This window comes from Pipistrellus kuhlii, unplaced genomic scaffold (assembly GCF_014108245.1).
Source record: "Pipistrellus kuhlii isolate mPipKuh1 unplaced genomic scaffold, mPipKuh1.p scaffold_m20_p_7, whole genome shotgun sequence".
Taxonomy (NCBI): Eukaryota; Metazoa; Chordata; class Mammalia; order Chiroptera; family Vespertilionidae; genus Pipistrellus; species Pipistrellus kuhlii.
Genome location: NW_023425573.1, coordinates 33908189 through 33929217, shown reverse-complemented (window position 1 = coordinate 33929217; position 21029 = coordinate 33908189). Strand labels below are relative to the sequence as shown.

Below are 21029 nucleotides of genomic sequence, written 5' to 3'. Positions count from 1 at the left end.
ATGTTTCTCTCTCTTCTTTCCTCTCTCTGAAATCAATAACAATATCCTCAGGTGAAGATAAAAAAATTAAAAAAAGATGAGTCCATAGCCTACTGGTCCTTATTATCTAAGCAAAAAATGAGACAGTGTATATGAAAGCAGTCTCTAAAGTAAATATGTAGGTAGGCTGTAGGCTACATAATTCTAACCTAGTTGTTGCATTTGGTGTTTTATGGAAATATTTCAGCAGTACAGCCCAGTTATATGCAATGCTGCCATGTTTCCTGATGGCAGCTAGAGTTAGCAATAAATGTTGATGAAACAAATTAGCTAATACATAGTGTGATTTCAGGAATGTGAGAAAACCCTGATATTTATGATAAATCCTTCTCCAAATGTTGGCTAATACTAACTCCATTATCAGAGAATATTTATTTTAATGTAAAGCTTTATTTTTACAAAAATGTTCATATTATTGCCTACCCCCATTCTACACTTTTTAAAAGCATGTAGCTTAGGTGTCAATCAAGGATGAGAAAGCTTTTAGGGCCAAAAGAATCCCAAGCAAGTCCCATGAAGTAAAATGTAGCAAGATGGAAAGATGCCTGTTTCACTATTTGTATTTGAATGAAGAACAATTTATTGATAATTTGAATGAATGATTCTCCAACGGTGGAATTATGGTCTTAGAAACTGCCTGAATGGGAAGGTCATGGACACATGAGGGCAAGAGCACACTCCAAGTGTCACCCAAATCACAGCAGCAGTGGACCCTGCCACTTACTAACTGTATAAACTCTGAGTCTCGTTTTTCACATCTAGAAAATAGGCATATTAAGAGTCTGTCTTTATAAGGATGAAGTGAGAAGATGTAAAATGCTGAGCACACTGCCCGACCCCTATTCCGTCTTCTGTAAATGTTAGCAACTGTTAGCACTGCAGCCAAAAAGTAATGATAACCAAAATATCCTATATAATAAAAAGGTAATATGCAAATTGATCCTAATGGTGGAACAACCAGTCACTATGATGTGTACTGACCACCAGGGGCAGACATTCAACATAAGAGCTGCCCCCTGGTGGTCAGTGTACTCCCACAGGGGGAGCTCCACTCAGCCACAAGCAGGGCTAATAGCTGCAAGCACAGTGGTGGTGGTGGTGAAAGCCTCTCCCACATCCTCGGCAGTGATAAGGATGTCCAACTGTGGCTTAGCAGGCCTAAGTCATCATCAGTCAGATATCATCAGAGGGCTCCCAGGCTGTGAGAGGGATGTCTGACTACCAGCTTAGGTCTGATCACTTGGGGAACAGGCCTAAGCTCGCAAGTGGACATCCTGAGGGGTCCCAGACTATAAGAGGGCACAGGCCAGCCTGAAGGACCCCCACCAAGTGCACAAATTTTTATGCACCATGCCTCTAGTAAGATAATGAATACTTAAGAAATTACATACTTCCTTTTTCAGGCATTTTATGTCATTTCACTATCAACATAGGTTATTCTCTCTTGTGTAAACCATACCTATTTCATTTAATTTTTAGTTCAGGTATACATTAAGGAAGCAAAATGGCTCTCTGGCTTAAAATCTTTTTCTGATGCAAGAGAAACAAACACCCATGACCTAGTTCTGGCTATGAAAACTGAACTGCACATGCCTGTTTGATGGTGTTATCACCCTGCCCTGTTTGCATGGGCTGCCCCTAATCCTAACTTGCACACAAATAACAGAACAAGATATCTGGTTGGCTTCCAGTTTGAAATACAAGCTTCAGCTAATGGGCTGCTGGAGACTGAGGCTCACAGCTGTCCTGAGAGTGGAAATAGCCTCGCACTGAGAGCTAGACCACAGCCCTCACCTGATGAAGAATTTTTTTGTCAACTCTAACATTCAGGGGTTCCAGTGCCTAAACCAAGTTAGTAAACTATCAGATGGTCTGTTGTCGCTAGAAAATGTCATTAGCATAAGCAATGATAGAAAATGACAAAATTAAGAAAACCAGCTTGAAAAACTCTGACATTGCATTGATTCAATTTTGATTAAAAGGAAAAATAAGCATTTTGGGGGGTTAATTTTCAAATCAGAGCCATTTACTAATGAGCCATAAAATCCTTTCACTGTGGAAATGTCGCGATTACCTTTACCTCTCAGACAACTTAGTCCTTTATGATTAAAGGTAAATAAAATCAGATATTTTCCTTTCCTCAATTTACTGCAAAACAACAATTGTTTCAAACAAATCTTTTATATGGATCTAATAAATGATAATATTTTAAAACAGATTTTAAATGCACCCAAAAAGCTCCCAAAACTTATTTTTTATAAATGTATCTTCTTAAATTTTCCTTCTTGGGTGTTTGCATTTAAATGACCCTTCCATGTCTGCTCTTTGAAATGAAGTAAATAATGCCATTAGAAATAGTCTACAGGTACATGGGATTGTATTCTTCTTGGTGCTTTCTATTGTTTGAGAGAGTTGACTATACCCTGGAATTTATTTACTAGCGGACTTCACTACCTCTCATAGAGGTTCCTCAATGTCTGTGGCCTTTTATGTGACTGAGAAAACAGAGTCCTGGAGCCCTATCAAAAATGCCATTGTGTTTTACCGGAGAACTTGAACGCTACTCTGCTTCCGGGTAAGGGGGGTTGTGGGAGAGAACAACAAAGAAAATGACACATTCCCTAAGACTTGACAAAAGCAAGCACCTGGGGAATTTTGTACCAAACAGAAGGATAAATAAATATGAGTATTAAACTAACATTTGCTCACAGGATGAAGCCAGCGACTTCTGACTTGAAGAGTTTGCACTCTTCCTGACCGCAGAGACTTCCCACACCGCTTACTCCCACAGCCTCTAGTTCAAGGTTACCTTAAATGCCACCTTCTCCATGAAACAACTCCAGTAACTAATTTATCTTTTCCCCTGAACTTGCCTTAGTACTTTTACTACCAATGTCTTTCATCTGGGAACTTACTTAGTAATTAATCATCTAGGGCTTACTATTGTGATTTCACTGTTATTTAATTTCCTCATGGGCCTACCAGGGTCATTTACCCCCTATGTTGTTTCTGAAGGCCAAAAATGTCTCTTACATTTGCTTTGTGTCTTCCCACTCCCCAGTGCCAAGCATGGAACCAGGAACACAGCAGGCAGGAGATCCAGCCGAGGAGAGCAGAGTTACCCTGAAGCCATCATGACTTGGTCCCTGAAATCCTGTAAGATCTAGGCTATCATGCTGATCAGAAATCATTGAGTGATCCTTCCCATCAGATAAGGAGTGGATTTCACCTTCTTGTGACTCTCACGAATAAGTGGGATGTGACAGTACAGCTAAGAGTTGAAGGGCGTTTTAGTGTGCTGAGCACTGGCATGGCACAGAGGCACACTGCTGGAGTTGGGGTCCCAGCTCCTCTGCTGGCACCTGACATGTGTGTGCCTTAATCCTCATTTGTTAAATGGGGATTAAAGATAATAGCAGCTAACTATCATTCAGCACTTTGTGTGAAACCCAGTTCTAAATTTTTTAAGTATTCTAACTCATTGAATCCTCACACCCCATTTTATTTTTATTATTACTCATTTATTATCATCCCATTTTACAGGTGAAGAAACGGAGACAGAGGGAGGAGTGCCTTTGCTAGAACTGTACACCTAAACAGCAACACTGGGATTCATACCCAGGCAGGCAGAACTTACTGGCTCAACTTCCACAGTGCATTGTCTCTCATAAAATTGGCCTGACATGGTTATTTTCAGGATTAAGCAAATTCACACATTTAAATTTTAAAAAGTGGTTGGCATGTAGCAATCACTCAATGAAAGTCCATTGTATTATGTTAATACGTATGTCATGATGTAGGCTCCAAAACTCTTACAACTAAAATTTACTCAGGTAATACCTTAAAATGTGCCAGCACAATCTCTGCCCAGAGGGAAGCTTACACTCTTAGGAGAACTACCATATGTACAGAGAAAAAAATATTAAGTAAGTCAATTATAAAAGCAGCACTAACTGATGACTAAGAGCCCATTAGAGCTGCAGGGGCAAGCGTGGATTGTCCTGGCTCTACCCGGAGTCTTATCTCTCAGGGCTCTAGGTAGCTTCTTTGAATCCACAGCTAAACGAGTTCCATATGCTGCACTTGAATAAGCACCGTATCAGAGTGTGTGACTGTGCTTATATAATGAGGTGCTGATTGAGAAGCCCAGTGGAGACAGATGGAGAGAGATGGGGCCAAAGATCAGGGAACATTTCCCAGAAAAGAGGGACGCAGCATCCCAAAACTCAGACATCAATAATTCACTCAGTAACGTATCCTCCAGCTCAGTTAAAAGAAGAATAATGACATAAATCAGAAAAACTAATAGTATGAATAATTTACCAGTCCCACCATGTTCTCTTAGGAGCCCAAATGTTCTATACATTAATAATTAAGTCTTCTTAAAACCCTCAGAACTGTTGTGAGCAAGAAGAGTGAGGTAAGCTAATACTATGAAATCATTGCTAGTTCATTTTTTTTTAACCTATTGTATTTTTATTTTGCATGTTTATTTTGTTACTACATAGACATGAAAGATTCCTGCAATTAAGTAATGGATATAAGTGGTAATTCGTTCATTCATTTATTCATTCATTCTACAGACATTTATTGAACAGATTAGAGGTCCAGTGTACGACATTCGTGCACTGGGGATGGAGGGGTCCCCCAGCCCAGCCTGCCCCCTCTCACAGTCCGGGACCACTTGGAGTATGTCCGCCTGCCAGCTTAGGCCTGCTCCCCACCCTTCCCCCTGCCTAAGCCGGCAGGAGGACATACCCTGAGTGTCCCTTAGTGCTGCTGCGGAGGTGAGAGAGGCTCCCACCTCTGCCACAGTGCTCACCAGCCATGAGCCCAGCTTCTGCTGAGCGGTGCTCCCCCTGTGGGAGCACACTGACCACCAGGGCACAGCTCCTGTATTGAGCATCTGCCCCCTGGTGTTCAGTGTGCGTTATAGTGACCAGTTGTTCTGCTGTTTGGTTTATTTGCATATTAGCCTTTTATTATATAGGATAATCCAAGCACAGTGCTAGGCCCTAGGGATAGAGACATAATTTTTATGCCAGCCAGATGAGAACTACCTTCACAATCTAATGCAGGAGATGAAAATGAAACACATATGGGCTTTCTGTGAGACAGATAGAGTAGGTAGAGATAGGCTAAGCACTACAGAGGCAACTCAGAAGCGGACTGGGCAGTATCATATATGGGGAGCATCAGAAAGCTTCAGAGACTAACAGTAACTTCTTCACCATCAAATCTAAAGGCGTTTGAGGAATCTGCCTTTAGATGTCTTGGCATTTTCTTTTCTATAAACTTTGTGATGAATCCCTGAATATTTTTGCCTCTAATTTCCCATGTCCCTTTCTTTCCCAAATCCATGATGGCCCTTTTGTTCAAGTCTCTTAATGTGGTTTTTTGTTGTTGTTAATCCTCCCCCAAGGATATGTTTTCCTACTGATTTTTAGAGAGAGTGGAAGGGAGGGGGAGAGAGAGAAACATGTGAAAGAGACACATTGATTGGTTGCCTCCCACACATGCCCCAATTGGGGCTGGGGATTGAGCCTATGACTGAAGTATAGGTGCATGCCCTTGACTGGAATCGAACTGAGCCCCTTCAGTCTGCAGGCTGCCACTCTAACCACGGAGCAAACCATCTAGAGTTTATGTGGTTCTTTAATGGTAATCGTTTCTTTTGGTTTGGGCCAGAGCTTCTTATTTCTTATTGTGCATCACAATTACTGCAGAGTGCTTTAAAAAATGTACACATGGCCAGCCTTCCCCTGACCCTTTGGTTTAGGGTCTGAATATATGAGTCCTGTGTTTTCTTTTCAAGCTCCCAGGGGATTCCTAGGCCAGCCAGGAGAACTACCTTCTTTCCTCTGAGTGTTCCAAGTGGAGCGCGTTCATTTTCATATGATTCCCTCTCGTTGGGGTCCTGAACTGCCTATAGGTCTGGGCCTGGAAGCAGCATCAGCCTGAGAACCCTGGAGCAGGAAGTCAGCATCCCAGACTCTCTACCCGTAATAAATGAGGTCAGTTCTACAGCCGTCACTTGATCTAAAAGCTACATCACACTCCTCTTGTCCTTGGTCACTTGTGTAGGACCATCAGGTCTTCTATCCTCTTTTAAATCCTCTCACTGCACCCCTTCCTTCCAAACTTCACAACTGTATTTTATGAAAATACAAATTCATAGTAGTCAAACTCTTCACTAATTCTCACACTCCACTACTTAAAAGAAAATTGCTCACTTTCCCTAACCCATCCTAACAAAAGCTACTTTCTCAATTAGCATCACTCTCTTGCTTCGGTCAAATTTATTAGAGGAATGGATGATCAAAGAACAACAAATTCATTACATATAAAGTTATTAATGAAATGATACTTCCAGAATTCACAACCAGACAACTCACCATTTAATTACTACCTTCTGCTGCCAGCTTTTCAAATTCTATTAATACAAAGTCTTCTTTCATTATTATAAATGTTTATGTAATTAATTTGTTTTTAATAAATTACTTTTTAAAGTAATATTAATTGCAATAATACCAAACACTTGCACAAATATATTTGCACACATATTTTTTATAAATATTACACTAGGAAAAATAGTTCTACTCCTGAGACAGTGTCTAATAACACCACTTAACATATTAATTGCCTTCAAAATTTTTCTATTAGAAATATTTTGGCCTAGTTTTTTTCATTTCTTATTCCTGAAAGAATCTCATCCATAATTGTCCTTTTCAGGTCCTACATAAATTTGCTTGGTTATAGGCAGACTTCTTCTGAGCTAAAAATAAATAAATAAACAAATTCTATTTTATTTCTTGAAGATTTAGTCTTCTTTATTTTTTTAAATCTGCTAATGTTCAATATGGTAGCCACTAGCTATTTGAAATGTGGCCAGTTCAAATTGCAAAATGCTATAAAGTATTGTACATACTGGATTTTAAAGAGTTAATACAAAAATTAAAAATATCTTAATCATTTTTATAATGATTACATGTAAAATGATATATTTTAGATATATTGGGTATATTAGGGGTAAATTAAACATATTTTAATTCATTTATTTTTATTTTTAATCTTGCTATTGGATGAGCTTGGGTACTTCGTGGCTTTTAAAGAATTGGTTCATTTCATCTAAGTTGTTCAATTTATGTGTATAGAGTTATTAATAGTTTCCCATATTCTATTTTTAATGAGGTTTATATAATATTTTTAATAGGATATATAGTGATGCCCCAATTTTTCATACCTAATACTAGCAATTTTTGTCTTCTCTCATTTTCCCTATCTCAGTTTGACTAAAGGCTTATCAATTTTATTGATCTTTTCATTTTTTCTGTTGTCAATTTTATTGATTTCTGCTTTTTTCTCTTTTTTTTTTTTTCCTTCATTCTGCTTGCTTTGGTTTTAATTTTTTCTTATTTTTCTAGTTGCTTAGGGTTGAAACTTAGATTGTTGACTTGAGGAAGTTATGCTTTTCTAATGTAAGTACTTAATGCTCTGAAATTTATATGGGGCTATTATAAAATTTAAAATTACATGTGACTTGCATTTGTGGTTTGCATATATTTCTATTTATTGCTGCTTTGAGAAGTATAATACATTAGCAAAGTATCTTCTTTCCAACACATTAATAAATGTTTAATAGAAAATGGGTTCAGTGAATCAAAGAATGTCAGGCTCTCAGAAAGCTGTCAGCACTAGCCTTGGGTGATTTGGGTTTCTCTAGTCCTAATTATGAAAAAACTTGGGATATATTTTGAGCTGAAACTTTTTTTAAAAAAAGGCAGGCCACATGGGGCCAGTTTATTGCAATTAACTACATAACTCTCTATATTTTTTGTCTATTTTTTCATAAAGAAAATTAAAACACACAAACCCAATGGGGAGCATTTAAATTTTAAAAAGATCACATCCTATGAAATGAAATTTGAGAGTTTGTGGTTCTTGAGCTCCTAGAATACTGAATAATTAGGATTTTTTAAAAGAAAATTAGATCCACATCTGTATAATCTAAGTTACGAAGCTGAAGGGTAAGACAGCTCTCTCACCGGCTCTTGTCTTCTCATTTCCCTGGCTTGATCGGTATAATGTGTACCATGGAACAGGGTCCTGGGGCTTTAGTTCCTCACTCGCCTGTGCCCTCCCACCACAATATCTGTGGGACCAAGCAGTGGGAGAAGAGGGGGGAGAAAAGAGCAATGTGAATTCCTCACAAGCTCTGACATTATCGCTCCTCTGGTCAGATAGAGGTTTTCCTCTCTCAGGTTTAGTCACCTGCTTAGCTGCCTCCACTTCACCACCATGGCTCCCTTCGGGGGACTGCCTGGGTTGAAGCAAAGAGAATAGAAACACAAAAAGCAAAGCCAGAGGCAAGGTATCTATTTCCTTTCTAATCCATAGAATTCCTCTTTCTACTGACCAGACCTGAAGAGAAGACTTTAGTGGAGCTTTTTCTGTCCACATCTGGTATGTTCCTCAGGGGGCCAACTTGCCATTGAATCCCTTCACCATTGAATCCAAGTTGGGCAACATTGGAGAGAGAAAAAAACAACACTGCTGGTTGGCTGGTATCTGGAATTCAGATCTCTCTCCCTAATCTGCTTGCTAGGCTCTACTTTTCAGTGTCCTTAGCAAACACATTCTGTCAGGGTTTATACTGGCATTTATTTTAGTGTGTGTTTTTTTCCTGGGTTTTTTTTTTTTTTTTTTTTTTGGTCTTTGTTTGTTTTTATATGTTTGCATTTAATGGAGACTGGGTAGAAGGTTTTAAGCCATCTTGCTTAAAACTGGAACCAGTATTCAATTTTAAGACAATTTTTTTAAAGACAAAAATTCTAATCTCACTCAAATCCCTAGACCTCAATATGTGGTAGGAGGGAAATAGAGTTAGGTAATTTGGAGGACAGATCTAACCACGGAACCCAAATATGTTTGCCTTATCCTCATGAGGACTGATAATTAGATGAATTTGTCATGAGAATGATATAGCCATGTCACTTGAAAATCTTTTGAGATTGACACATTAATCCATTAAAAGATATCTAAGACAAAGTCTACAGTTTGGAAAAGATAGGTTCTGCTCAAGCTAATCGGGTAGGTGTCACAGCATACTTTAAACAAACAGAACCAAGCAAAAAAAATTGCTTCTCTACCATTTAAGTGTAATACACACGTATGTCTTTTCTGGGGCAGAAAGAACTATTGCCTTTTGGATAGTATGCAAGAGGTATATTTTTATCTTAGCATTTAATCTAGCTCAGCAGTTTTGAAGACTGCTATCAACAAAATAATTTAACAAACAAAACAGAAACAGAGGTATGGCTACCTAGGACAGACTGACAGTTGTCAGACAGCATGGGGCTTGGGGGACTGGGTGAAAAATGGTGAAGAGATTAAGATATATGACACAGGCAACAGTATGGTGACAGGCACAGGGAAAATAGGGGAAGGGGAGGGGGAAGAGGATAAAGGAGGGATAAATGGGCATGGAAACGGACTTGACCTTGGATAGTGAACACACAATGCAGTTTGCAGATGATGTTTTATTGAGTTGTACTCTTGAAACCTGTATATTTTTATTAAGCAATGTCACACCAATAAATTCAATTTAAAAAAAGAATGGGAGTGAAGGTGAGTGGGTCCTGGGTAACCTTCCCCCAGCCACCCTCATTTATATTTCTTGAACTGTCAAGTCAAATCTCAGACCAAGACCTTTTGTCATAACTAGTAAGCTTTATGGGTTCTACTTTCAGTTAAAAAAAAAAAAGGTTTATGAATTTATAATTTAAAGAAAAAATATTTTCTAAATAAACAATATCTTAGAGGCTAAAGGCCTATGAGCTCAAAAATGCTATTTGGGATCCTAACTTTTAACCCAAAATATCTGCTCCTATTACTACGAAGGCTGGCTTGGAAGATGGGGTTGATTTTTACTTTCTACTTCTTCCTCCCTAAAGTCTAGTGCTTGGGACCTGCCTGTGGAGAGTGTTGGGTCGGAGGTGTCCTGGGTGAGTGGAATTGTGGACTGCTTCTGCAGAAGCAGAGAGAGAAAAAAAATAACTGTAGCCCACGGGTGTTCAGGGTCTGCTTGAGCCCTGAGGCTGGCTTGCCATGGCAGCCACTTCTTTCCCTGGTTTCACTGAGCAGGTAACACATCCCCTCACTCCTTCAAAGAAGAGAAAGGGAGAAGAAAAGATGGGTGAAAGCATCTTCCCCAAATTTCTGAGAGAGCAGGATCTTTAACTTGTGTATCTATAGGAAAGCAGGGATAGAGAGAAAATGGATCTCCTATATAAAGCAAATATTTAGGGTAAAACACTGTTATGACACAGAAAATGTAAAAATGGATTATTCCTCTTCTAATACTGTCCTAAGGGGTTCTATCATATTCACAATACCCATACCATACAATTTTCTCTAATAGGTAAGTTCAAGTCATACAGCTTTACTTTATTAAAAGACATTCTTAAAAGACATTATTGAGAAAGTAAAAAGACAACTTACAGAATGGGGGAAAATACTGGTTAAGCCTACATCTGATGAGAGAATAATATATATATCCAAAGTTATAAAGAACTCTTACAACTCAACAACACAAAAAAGACTAACAACCCGATTGAAAACTGTGCAAAGGACTTAAATAGACATTTCTCAAAAAAAGATATACAATTGTCCAATAAGCACAGAAAAATATGCTTAACATCATTAGTCATTAAGGAAATACAAATCAAACCACCCTGAGATACTATTTCACACCTAGAAGGATGGCTATAATAAAAACAAACAAACCTCAGAATATAATAAGTCTTGGAAAGGATATGAATAAATTGAAACACTTGTATTATTGCTGATAGAAATGTAATATGATACAGCTGCTGTGAAAACCATTTTGGTGTTTTCCCAAATAGGTAAGCAGAGAAATGTCATATCACCCTGCAATTCCATTCATAGGTATATAACGCAAAGAATTAAAAACAGGTACACAAACTGATAGTTGTATGCTAATGTTTACTGTAGCATTTTACAACAGCTGAAAAGTGGAAACAACCCACGTGTCCATCAGCAAAAGATGGATAAACAACTGTGGCATATGTCCACACTTTGGAATGTCATTCATTCATTAAAAAGGAATGAAGTTCTGAAATATGCTACAACATGGATGAACCTTGAAAACATCATAAACTGCTGAAACCGGTTTGGCTCAGTGGTAGAGCGTCAGTCTGAGGACTGAAAAGTCCCGGGTTCGATTCCGATCAAGGGCATGTGCCTTGGTTGCAGGCATATCCCCGGTGGGGGGGGTGCAGGAGGCAGCTGCTCAATGTTTCTCTCTCATCAACGTTTCTAGTTCTCTCTCTCTCTTCCTCTCTGTAAAAAATCAATAAAATATATTTTAAAAATAAATAAATAAAATAAACAAAGTCATAGAGGCAGAAAGTACATTAGAGATTACTAGGGAAGGGAAGAATGGAAGTCATTGCTTATTAAGTTCCAAGTGTTTGAGGTAATAAAAAAGTTTGGGTAATAGGTGGTAATGATTTTTGTACACAATTGTGAATGTAATTAATTCCACTGCACTGTACACTTAAAAATGGTTGAAATGGAAAATTTTATATTATATGTACAGGGTATCCCAAAAACATGTATACACACTTTAACAGCTGATAGCAGACTAAGCTTTGGACAGGGAAATTCATCCTAAAATGCTACTGGAAATTTGGAAAAGTGGTTGATAAACACTGCCTTTATATTTATCCAAAGTGTATATAATTTTGGGGGGAACACAGTGTGTCCCCAAAAATGTATACACAATTTAATAGCTGATAACCCACTTAATCTTCACCCCTTTTTAGGTTTAACTGATTTGATATAATGGGTGAAGCCAGACTAAGCTTTCAACAAAGAAAGTTAATCTACTAGACTTTTATGATGGGGGTACATAAAAATAAAGTTTACGGTACAAAACCAGCAACAGTCGACGAATTGAGGACACACAAATACCGATTGAAATGATTCTTGGTATTTCTAATTCAATTGCTTTGCATTATCAGTAGCACCTGGACCAGAATAGCCATCAGTTTGAAAACAGATATTGACCAAAATATTATTCATCTCTGTAGATTCTTTTAAATTTTGAAAAGGAACTGTATGCTAACAAACAATGGCCCTATAATCATTTAAAGTGTATATACATTTCTAGGGACATCCTATATTTTAGCACAGTAAAAATTTTAAACAGTGAATTCTTAGTAAAAACTCCAGTTTATAACAGAAAACAACACTATTCCTTATATAAAGCAAGTTTTAGTAAGACATTTATCTTTATTACCATATGGTTTGACTATTCATTTCTAGCTACGTAACCAGAAATAGGACAAAAATAAGCATTCATTGGGTCAGAGATTTCGTCAGAATCAGAGAACCAAGAGATGTGTTAGTCAAGTCAGAGGTGAGATATTTTAGTGTTTTATGTTCGAAAGGGTCATTTTTTCACTGAAAGTCACATTATCTACAAATACACATAACTGTATACACACATATTCATATATCTACAAATACAGAGCCAGTGCCAGAGACTTTCTTGGTTCTATTATAGTTGCAATTCCTCTGATGAGGAAGAACATTCTCAACAACATCCCTGAGGTATTTCCAACTCCTCTTTCCCTCCTTGAATCTTCTGAGGATGCGATGTCATAGTGGCCACAGGCAGATCTTCTTTACCTGGCTTACCTCTCCCTCTTCTCTTTCCCAAATTCCTTCTTTCTCATTATAAATAACTCAAGTATGGTTTGGGAATTTAGGTACCCTTGGGAGTTAATACTTTTTGCATGTTATTACACTTTCCCCACTGAATATTTTTTTCTCTGAATACTCCACTGGATTTAAGTACACCACTGGAAGGGAAATAAGATCTGTGGGGTATAGACAGACATTACCAACATTAGAAACACTCATAAAAATTCCGTGTTTCCAGAATTTTCCCCTTTAGTCTCAATAACTAGGGTCTGAGATGATCTTTCAATGCAAAGTAGAAAATAGCTTTTCTATCAAATTGAACATACAAATTATACCAATATATTAATTATTAAAGAGCAATTATACCACCTTTTCAAAAGGCAACAGGCAGTTCCATACATCATTGCATTTCTCGCCCCAAATTTCCTTTTCAGTTGTTTGAAGATAACTATTATTATGGTAATTTTTCAAATAAAGAACCTGAATCCAGAGAGGCTTTTCTTAAATCTGAGTGGACTCAGCACTGAATCCCTACATCCTCCCAATACTCATAACCTTGCACTTCTTTATAATTAGAACAAATTGCGGGAAGAAACAGGCTGGAATGAACATTAGACATTAAATATTATTGGCTTATTGAACTACTAATGTCCCCATCATTTAAAAAGCTCATATTAAAACAGTTCGATCTAACAACTTTCTGTTATAGGTTAAGGTTGTGCCTACCCTGGCAGCATAATAACTAGTAAATTGGTTGATTAGTTCATTTTCAAAATGGAATTCACATTTTTTGTTTTTAAAAAAAATCTTTTGTCATCAAATCTTTGACTTTGTTAAAAACAGTAAATTGGAAAATGATGCTACTATTTAAAATTTATTTGGGATGGGGGGTGGGGTTGATAGTGGTATGTGGGATAGACAATGGTATGTGAGATGACCTTAAGAGGTCATAGGCTAAGGCCCATGTGAAATCAAAGACCTTTTTCACATGCAAAGAGGGACTATGGTACAACAGTCCCATGATATGTTATGGTAAGATATACAATCACTATGAAGCTTCCCTCTTCCCACAGATAAAAAGCTTGAAGTCCAGAAGGCTAGTCCATTGCCAGAAGACTGGTTTAAAGGGGCACAACTTTACAGCAGCTGTGCATCGCTGCAGGTTGCCTAGGACCAAACCAGAGAAGGCCGGACCTGCACTGCCACCCTGAGATACTATTTCACACCTAGAAGGATGGCTATAATAAAAACAAACAAACCTCAGAATATAATAAGTCTTGGAAAGGATATGAATAAATTGAAACACTTGTATTATTGCTGATAGAAATGTAATATGATACAGCTGCTTTTTTGTGTTGTTGAGTTGTAAGAGTTCTTTATAACTTTGGATATATATATTATTCTCTCATCAGATGTAGACTTAGCCAGTATTTTCCCCCATTCTGTAAGTTGTCTTTTTACTTTCCACCATCCAGATATCATTGCTGACATGTACACATAAGGAACTGTTTGCCATTGAAACGGGCACTCAGAACTGTTGGACATTGAAATTGGGACTCAAACATTTTTTGTTATTATATGTTTATTTCTAGTCTGCAGAGGTAAGATTTTTTAAAAGGAAATAAATTGGGGGGGTGGAAAATAGATAACGAGGCAAAGAAGCATTGAACAGACTGTCAAACTACAGTGGGAAGGCAGGGTAGGTTGGTGGGGTGGTAGGAGGCTGTAAGAGATCAACTGAAAGACTTGTACGCATACATATAAGCATAACCAATGGATACAAGACATTGGGGGTGGAGCAGGTGAGGGCATGTACTGGGGGATAGGGAGGAGGGGAGGTTCATGGGGGGGAGGGGACATATGTACTACTATTTGTATATAAATAAATAAATAAATACCAAAAAAAAAAAGAATAAAATGGCACAACTTTAGGATCTGGAACACCAAGCACCTTTTCACAATGGATCCTGTTAAATGAAAAACCATTTTCCAGCTTGAGCTCCTGGATCTAAGTATGCAAATTTGAGTAGAGTTTTGGGTAGAGCTGGATTGCTGCACCTACAAAAGCATTCTCCCTGGAGGTGCGGGCCTGAACAGCAATGGAGTGGAAGGGGAAAGAAGTAGCCTGAGAGACAGAGTCTGCCTGCCATGAACTCCACCACCACCCAGTCCTTCAGCAAACCTGAAAATGATAGCTGTTATTGGGACTGTGAGTGGGACCTGGAGAAAGATGTAGTTTCAAGTCCAGATTAATTTCAGAAACAGGTGCATATGCTGCTTTGATTCCTGGGTCAGTGCTCTTTCACATTACAATGTGGTTTTGTAGAATTACAAAGGACTTCCCAGTGGCCAAGGATTTCTACCTTGAAGGGCAGCACTGAGCCCAGATCCCAGAGTTAGGAGCTGTCTAAACAGGAAAATCAATTCTGGAATCCACTGGCCCCTGCTTCAGCACTAATGCTTTCTTCAACTTCTCAGTGTGGTTTACTCAATTACTTTTACAACCATCCAATCAGTAAACCACTATTAGAATTATTCAAATGCAAATCAGATCTGCCTCTAAATCTAGGAAGTGAGTATAAATTCCAGCCAAAATGTTCAAAGAAGCCAGAAACATTAAAACGAAGAGCACTGAACATCTAATCCTCCTGGGCCTCTGAATCAAACCTCTTTGATCTTGGGACAGCATTCACTTGCCTGTGATGGTTATTACTCAAAAGGCTGGCTGCATCCCAGAGTTCCATCCTCAGAAACCACTTGGAGCCTAATGCTTTACCTGTCACTGTCTTAAAATTCTTAATAATTTTAGCTTTGAATTTGTGTTTTATGAGAAAAGTCCACAGGGACAACTGGGGAAGAAGTGTAGGATCAGAGCCTCGGGGCACGTGTGGTCCTGCCTCCTGGGGATAGCCTCTATGCTATCCTGCCTGCTTCCCTGCCCCTGCTGAGTGACCTCTGCCATCTACCCTGGGTCAGGACACAGCTCCGGAAGAACAGGGGTCAAGTCCACACCCTGTGCACTGAGCCAGGGCCTGGGCCCTGTGCCTGGGAGTCTGTACTCATCCCACACATACCCTCATGCCTGAAGAAGCTAGACATTAATTAGCATATATATATATTTTTTTTCAAACAAACAAAAATACCATTAATAGTCAAGAAAAGTTTTACCCTGATTTTTAAACAGAGAGCCCAAATTTTCATTCTGTACTAGGCCTTCTAGATGATAAAGCTGGCCCTGATTAGATACCTTATCTGGACATTACCAGCCCATATTACTTTTAGATTCTTAACTAAATAACCATAATACATGTGAAATAATGTATCTGATTTTACTAAAAGTATTATTTAATATCAAGAAATCTTAATATTAAACACTAAATCAGATATTTTTAATAGTTCAACAGAAGGGAAACAAGCTCTATATTATTCCTGCCAGCAGGTGTCATTAACAATAGAAAGTCTGGACCTGTTGATGTGACCTGACAGTTTGATGTATGAAATGGAAAAGTGATGGAATTTTTTTTTTCACTGAGGCAGCCAGGGGAAAAAAATTACTTATTTCTCCACAGTAAAAATATTATTTCTTCATATTTTCTATCACATTGGGAATGCTTTAAAAAATCTCATTACTTCTCTCCTCTGTTGGTGTTTGCTCATAAGTAACTAGAGTGTTTTCCAGGACCTACAGGGCACTGTGTTAAAGCAGACAGTGATGGCAGAGGGAGCCAGAGGACGTATCAGATGTGGGTTTTTATTGCTGTGCACAGTGTATCTATGTCACAGCTTAGGCTCTTTCTTACCTTGAGCTTGGCCAAAAGAAGTTCATGATCATGAAGGAGTTTTTTGGTTTCATCTTGACTGCTACCAATTTCTAAAATATTGGGCTGTGACTCAGCAAGCTGAAGTTGTACCCATTTGCCACACTAAAAATAAAAATGAAATGAAAAGCACTTTTAGTTCCTCTTGTTCTTTCCCCTTCACCCTTCTCCTTTTTCTGTTACGTTTCCAGTTATTCTATGAACACTTTATTCTTTCCAGAGATGGGCATTGGATGTGAGGGCGATCTGGCTGCGACATCTGTCACCCCATTGATCGCCAGGGTTGATTTGGCTGATCTGGCTGGCTAGGCGGGTGTCCCCCTCCTCCCTCACCGATCCATGTGCGTCCCTCCCGAAGCTGCGCGCTCGGTCGAAGAGGACGACTTTCCCCCAAGAGGAGAGGACCGGTCTTCGGTCAAGGGTATACAAGTAGCTGCGCTCCCCTGCTAGAATCTCCAAACAAGCTCTCAAGGTCCAAAGAGATGGGCATTAATAAATTGAAATATAGCAGGTCTAATATAAATCCATGCCTTACCTTTTCTTTTTTTAATTCTTAAATGATTTCCTCTTGACATGCTGTATTTAAATTTAACATTCCCAAATGAGGAACACATACAATAGATTGTATATTATTGAATATTACAAAATTACAAAACAATGTACATTCTCTCACTCTCAAAAGTGCTTTCCATAGAAATAGTGATATTCCACTCGGGCAAGTAAAATGCAAACTTCACCAGAAGGGGAAGGTTTTGTAAATGCAATTTTGGCTGATCAGTGTTACACTGACCTTACTGGTTTAACCAGAAAGATAAGCAGCAGATGAAACAACTGATTTGCATCTTATTTCAAAGTTAAAGCATAATCTTTTCCAACTTTTGGTGTTGGGTAGTCAATAAAGTATGTAAGAAAACGTCTATCAACTCAGACACATGTGACGACTGCCATTTGAAAGCAGCCGACTTGCTTTCCACACTCAGGACTCTCACTGCTCTAAGCACAACTGCTCATTGCAGTTCTTGAGGAACTGTTTCTCTAAGGAGCAACAACTGATTAAGCAACAGGTACCATGAGCAGTCACATACTCGTGACTAGGTGAACTGCTGAAGAGAAATGAGAAAAACACATGTCTATTCTAGGTAATTAGTACCCTGAGACCAGATAGAAACAGAGGCCCAAATACAGTGAGTGGCCAGAATATTATGATCTCTGAACATATAATATCGTAATAATCTGGCCACTCAGTGTATATATGTGTATATTAGAAGCCTGATGCATGAATTCGTGCATGGGTGGGGTCCAGCCAGCCTGACCAGGGGGAGGGGGCATGGACGGTTGGCCAGCCTGCCTGCTGGTCGAATTCCTGGTCAAGGGGACAATTTGAGTATTAGCCTTTTATTATATAGGATACACGCTGAGTGGCCAGATTATTATGCGTTCAGAGATCATAATAATCTGGCCACTCAGTGTAGATCAGATGTAGGCACTTCTTTCCTTTAAGATGGACTTTGCATTTTGAATAAGTTGGGGTTTGTTTTATATGGGATGGCAGTGAGCTTAAGGAGCTGAGGAGAGGAGACAAACAAATGTTCTTAGAAACACAGTTTGGTTAAATTAAGAATTTTCAGAGTGATTTTAGAGACTTTTTTTTTCTTACTGTCAATCTATTTCTGATTCTCCTATAATTTATTCTATGTGCATTATTCCTTATCCTGCTCTAAGATATAGTTCATATTTGAGGGAATGTTAACTTTCTTTTAAGTGGTGAGTTTGCCTCTTTTCCTTCATTGCTGAAATTTGCAGATACTCAAAGCATCACAAAATCACATGCAAATGATCAATTTATGCTTCAGGCTTTTTCCCACGTCCACACATTGCCTTTGAAGAGACAAGAGGGTGAGGGAAGCGGCAGAGGCCCTGCTTATGTGGGGCCACGTCTCCGCAGCCCAGGACACAGCCCAGCCAGGACACGTGACCTTTGGTGCCCCAGCGCCCATCCTTCTGCTCAATGTCAAGGGCTGCTTCCTGCTATCCCTTCCACATGAACATAAAAGTCACAGAATTCAGTGAAATTAACCGGCTTGCTGTGCATCCATGCACTAACAAAAGGCCAGAAAGTCACTCGATGAAGCTTGACAGGATCTGAAAGTAACCGGCTGGTAAGCGCCAGATTGTCTGCCCGACTCCCTTCATTAAACACTGAATTCCTTGGGTGGTGAACTGACTAGACCCAAGTATTCCACTTCATAGGGTTCTGCAGGCCATTTCCATAGGAAAGAAGATCACAGTCATTCTCTTCAACCTACAGATGTGCTGTCATCTTTGCAAATGGACAAATGGCTTGGCATAAAACATAAGCCCCCAGTGGCTTCAACTTCCTGCTGTCAAGAGCCAATCTGACGCATGCCCCCTGCACCTTCCCTGGCAGGGTCTCCACTCCCTCAGCAGTGTGACAAGGATCTACCCGTGCCTTTCCCGTGTCACCACCAGAGCTGAGGAGGGCACGGGTCAGAGCCCCTTGGTGGAGTCCTCTGGGTCCCATCCTGCCCAACACAGGGCCACCCCTCATCTTTGAGGCTCTCCCCTTCCCTCCTCCAGCACACCCCTCTCAAAAACCACCCGCCTTTCAAAGGCCCGTTTGCCTCTTCAGCCTGGCTAACATGAATTTGTAATCACCCATGCCTTGCCTTTAAAAAAAAACAGACTGAAAATAGACGGTTTGTTTTGTTTTGCACCAAGCTGCTGTCCATGCTTCCTCACTCACTGAAAGAGAAACTGTGGTCCCTGGCTGAAGCTTCACAGAGGTTTCTCTCGCTGCCGCTTTAAGAAAGCAGCAAGATGTGCTAGCTGGGTTATCTCCTCTGTGCCGGGCACTGCTGATTGTGTGGAATGTTCTTCGGGATTATCAGCACACAGCCAGACGCCCACAGCCACACGGGGAAAAGAAAGTTGTCAGTTTACCTTTATGACGGCGATAACGATTTTAGAGTCCCCAGCCTGCACGGCCACTGAGCTGACGGTGGTGGTGGAAAACTCCACTCCAGGGCTCCCCGGGCTGGACATGGTCCTCTCGATGCCGCTCACACTCCGAGCCTCTGGACAGATGTGCGTCTGCTGGTCATTTCAGAAGGCAACCTCTGGGGTTACTTGGATTCATTCAGGGGAAGAGCTCAGCTCCCACTGATTGCTCTGCCAGAAGCAGAGAACAGGAGGTTAAAAATAGACAACCCCATTGAGTTTATCACCAGAGAGAGAGAGGAGAGAAAGAGAGAGAGAGAAGGGGAGAGAATCGCCACACCCCTAGTATGGTAACACTAAGCGCCTGTTATTTTTGCCATTATCTTAAATGCAGAGGGCAGTTTCTAGCTCCCTTCCTATCAGCTGATGTTTGATAGCAAACGGGGGGGGAAAAAAAGTTACATCCTGACAATCCAAGTTAGTTTTGCCATTGAATCTGTCTAGCTATAGTGGACTTTGAAACCAGCTAGTCATTGACTGCAATATCAAACTTTTTAAGACTTTTGAAGACTCTTTTAGACAAAAAAAAAAAAAAAAAAGCTTTTAAAATGTACTTTAAAAATAAGTTCTGGTATTTGTTTTGGGATTAAGCAAGCCATTTATCTTTTTAGCTTAATCTTTTTAGATTAATCTACTTTTCTAAAACTTACTGCCTTTTGTCAAATAAAGTTTATATGGGGTAGTTACATTTTCTCATTGCTTCTGATGTGTTAGGAGCATTTAAAAAATATTTCAACAAGCATTTATCAGTAGACACCCACCATCTCAGGATTTATTTGTGACTACTGTACTCCACTGAACAGCACTTTGAAACTCAGTTATCACAAATACTAAGAAGTAATACACTTTGCTGTTACTTTTTAATTGCAGCAAGAATGTTTTTGTTTAATTAAAGTTTAACACTATGTGTATTTTTCTACAATAAAATAAAAAAATAACATTCTACTGCAGGTTTTATTTTTATTCTCCCTCCACTGCGTGAGCCGGAGAATTATAGACAGCTTCGAATCAGAGCCCAAGACTGGCAGATTAATCCTATTGCTAGAAACTCTGTGTGTGTCACAAGTTGCCGGTGGTATTAAACAGCAGCTGTTGGACCCCTCGTCAAAGAACAGCTGAAAATAACACTGACGTGTGGGTTAGAGGTCAGTTACACACACATCAGAGATTCTGACTCTACCGGAGCCATCGGAAATCTCTGGGACAGAGCCAGAACGGAGGAGAGAGCTATAAACAGAGTTAAAGGAGTCCACTCTCCTTTGAAACCCTTAACTCTGTTTGAAAGCACATTCAGGTTCAGGGCCAATGCTCAGAAGACTGAGTCAGCACCATGGCTTTGTTCTGCTAAGGTTCACGATAATATTATGGAGCTAAGGGGGGAAAGTGTTCTTAAGTAGTATGTTTCGGTGTTCAGCAATCGTTTTT

The 21029-nt window shown here is 39.4% G+C and overlaps 1 protein-coding gene across 3 annotated transcripts in view; it reads right to left on the bottom strand.

Moving 5' to 3' along the window:
* The window catches only part of CCDC141 (coiled-coil domain containing 141), a 159906-nt gene extending 139983 nt beyond the window's left edge, over positions 1-19923 (bottom strand). Inside the window, exons 1-2 of one of the 3 annotated variants that reach the window (XM_036421943.2) lie at positions 19548-19923; positions 16569-16691 (exon numbers count right to left, since the gene is read on the bottom strand). In XM_036421943.2, the coding sequence (XP_036277836.1) occupies positions 16569-16691; positions 19548-19649 (225 nt within the window). In that variant the 5' untranslated portion in view covers positions 19650-19923. The remainder of the gene's footprint in view (positions 1-16568; positions 16692-19547) is intronic. The other 2 variants (XM_036421941.2, XM_036421940.2) reach the window with 2 other exon arrangements.
* Between the last annotated feature and the right edge of the window lie 1106 nt (positions 19924-21029).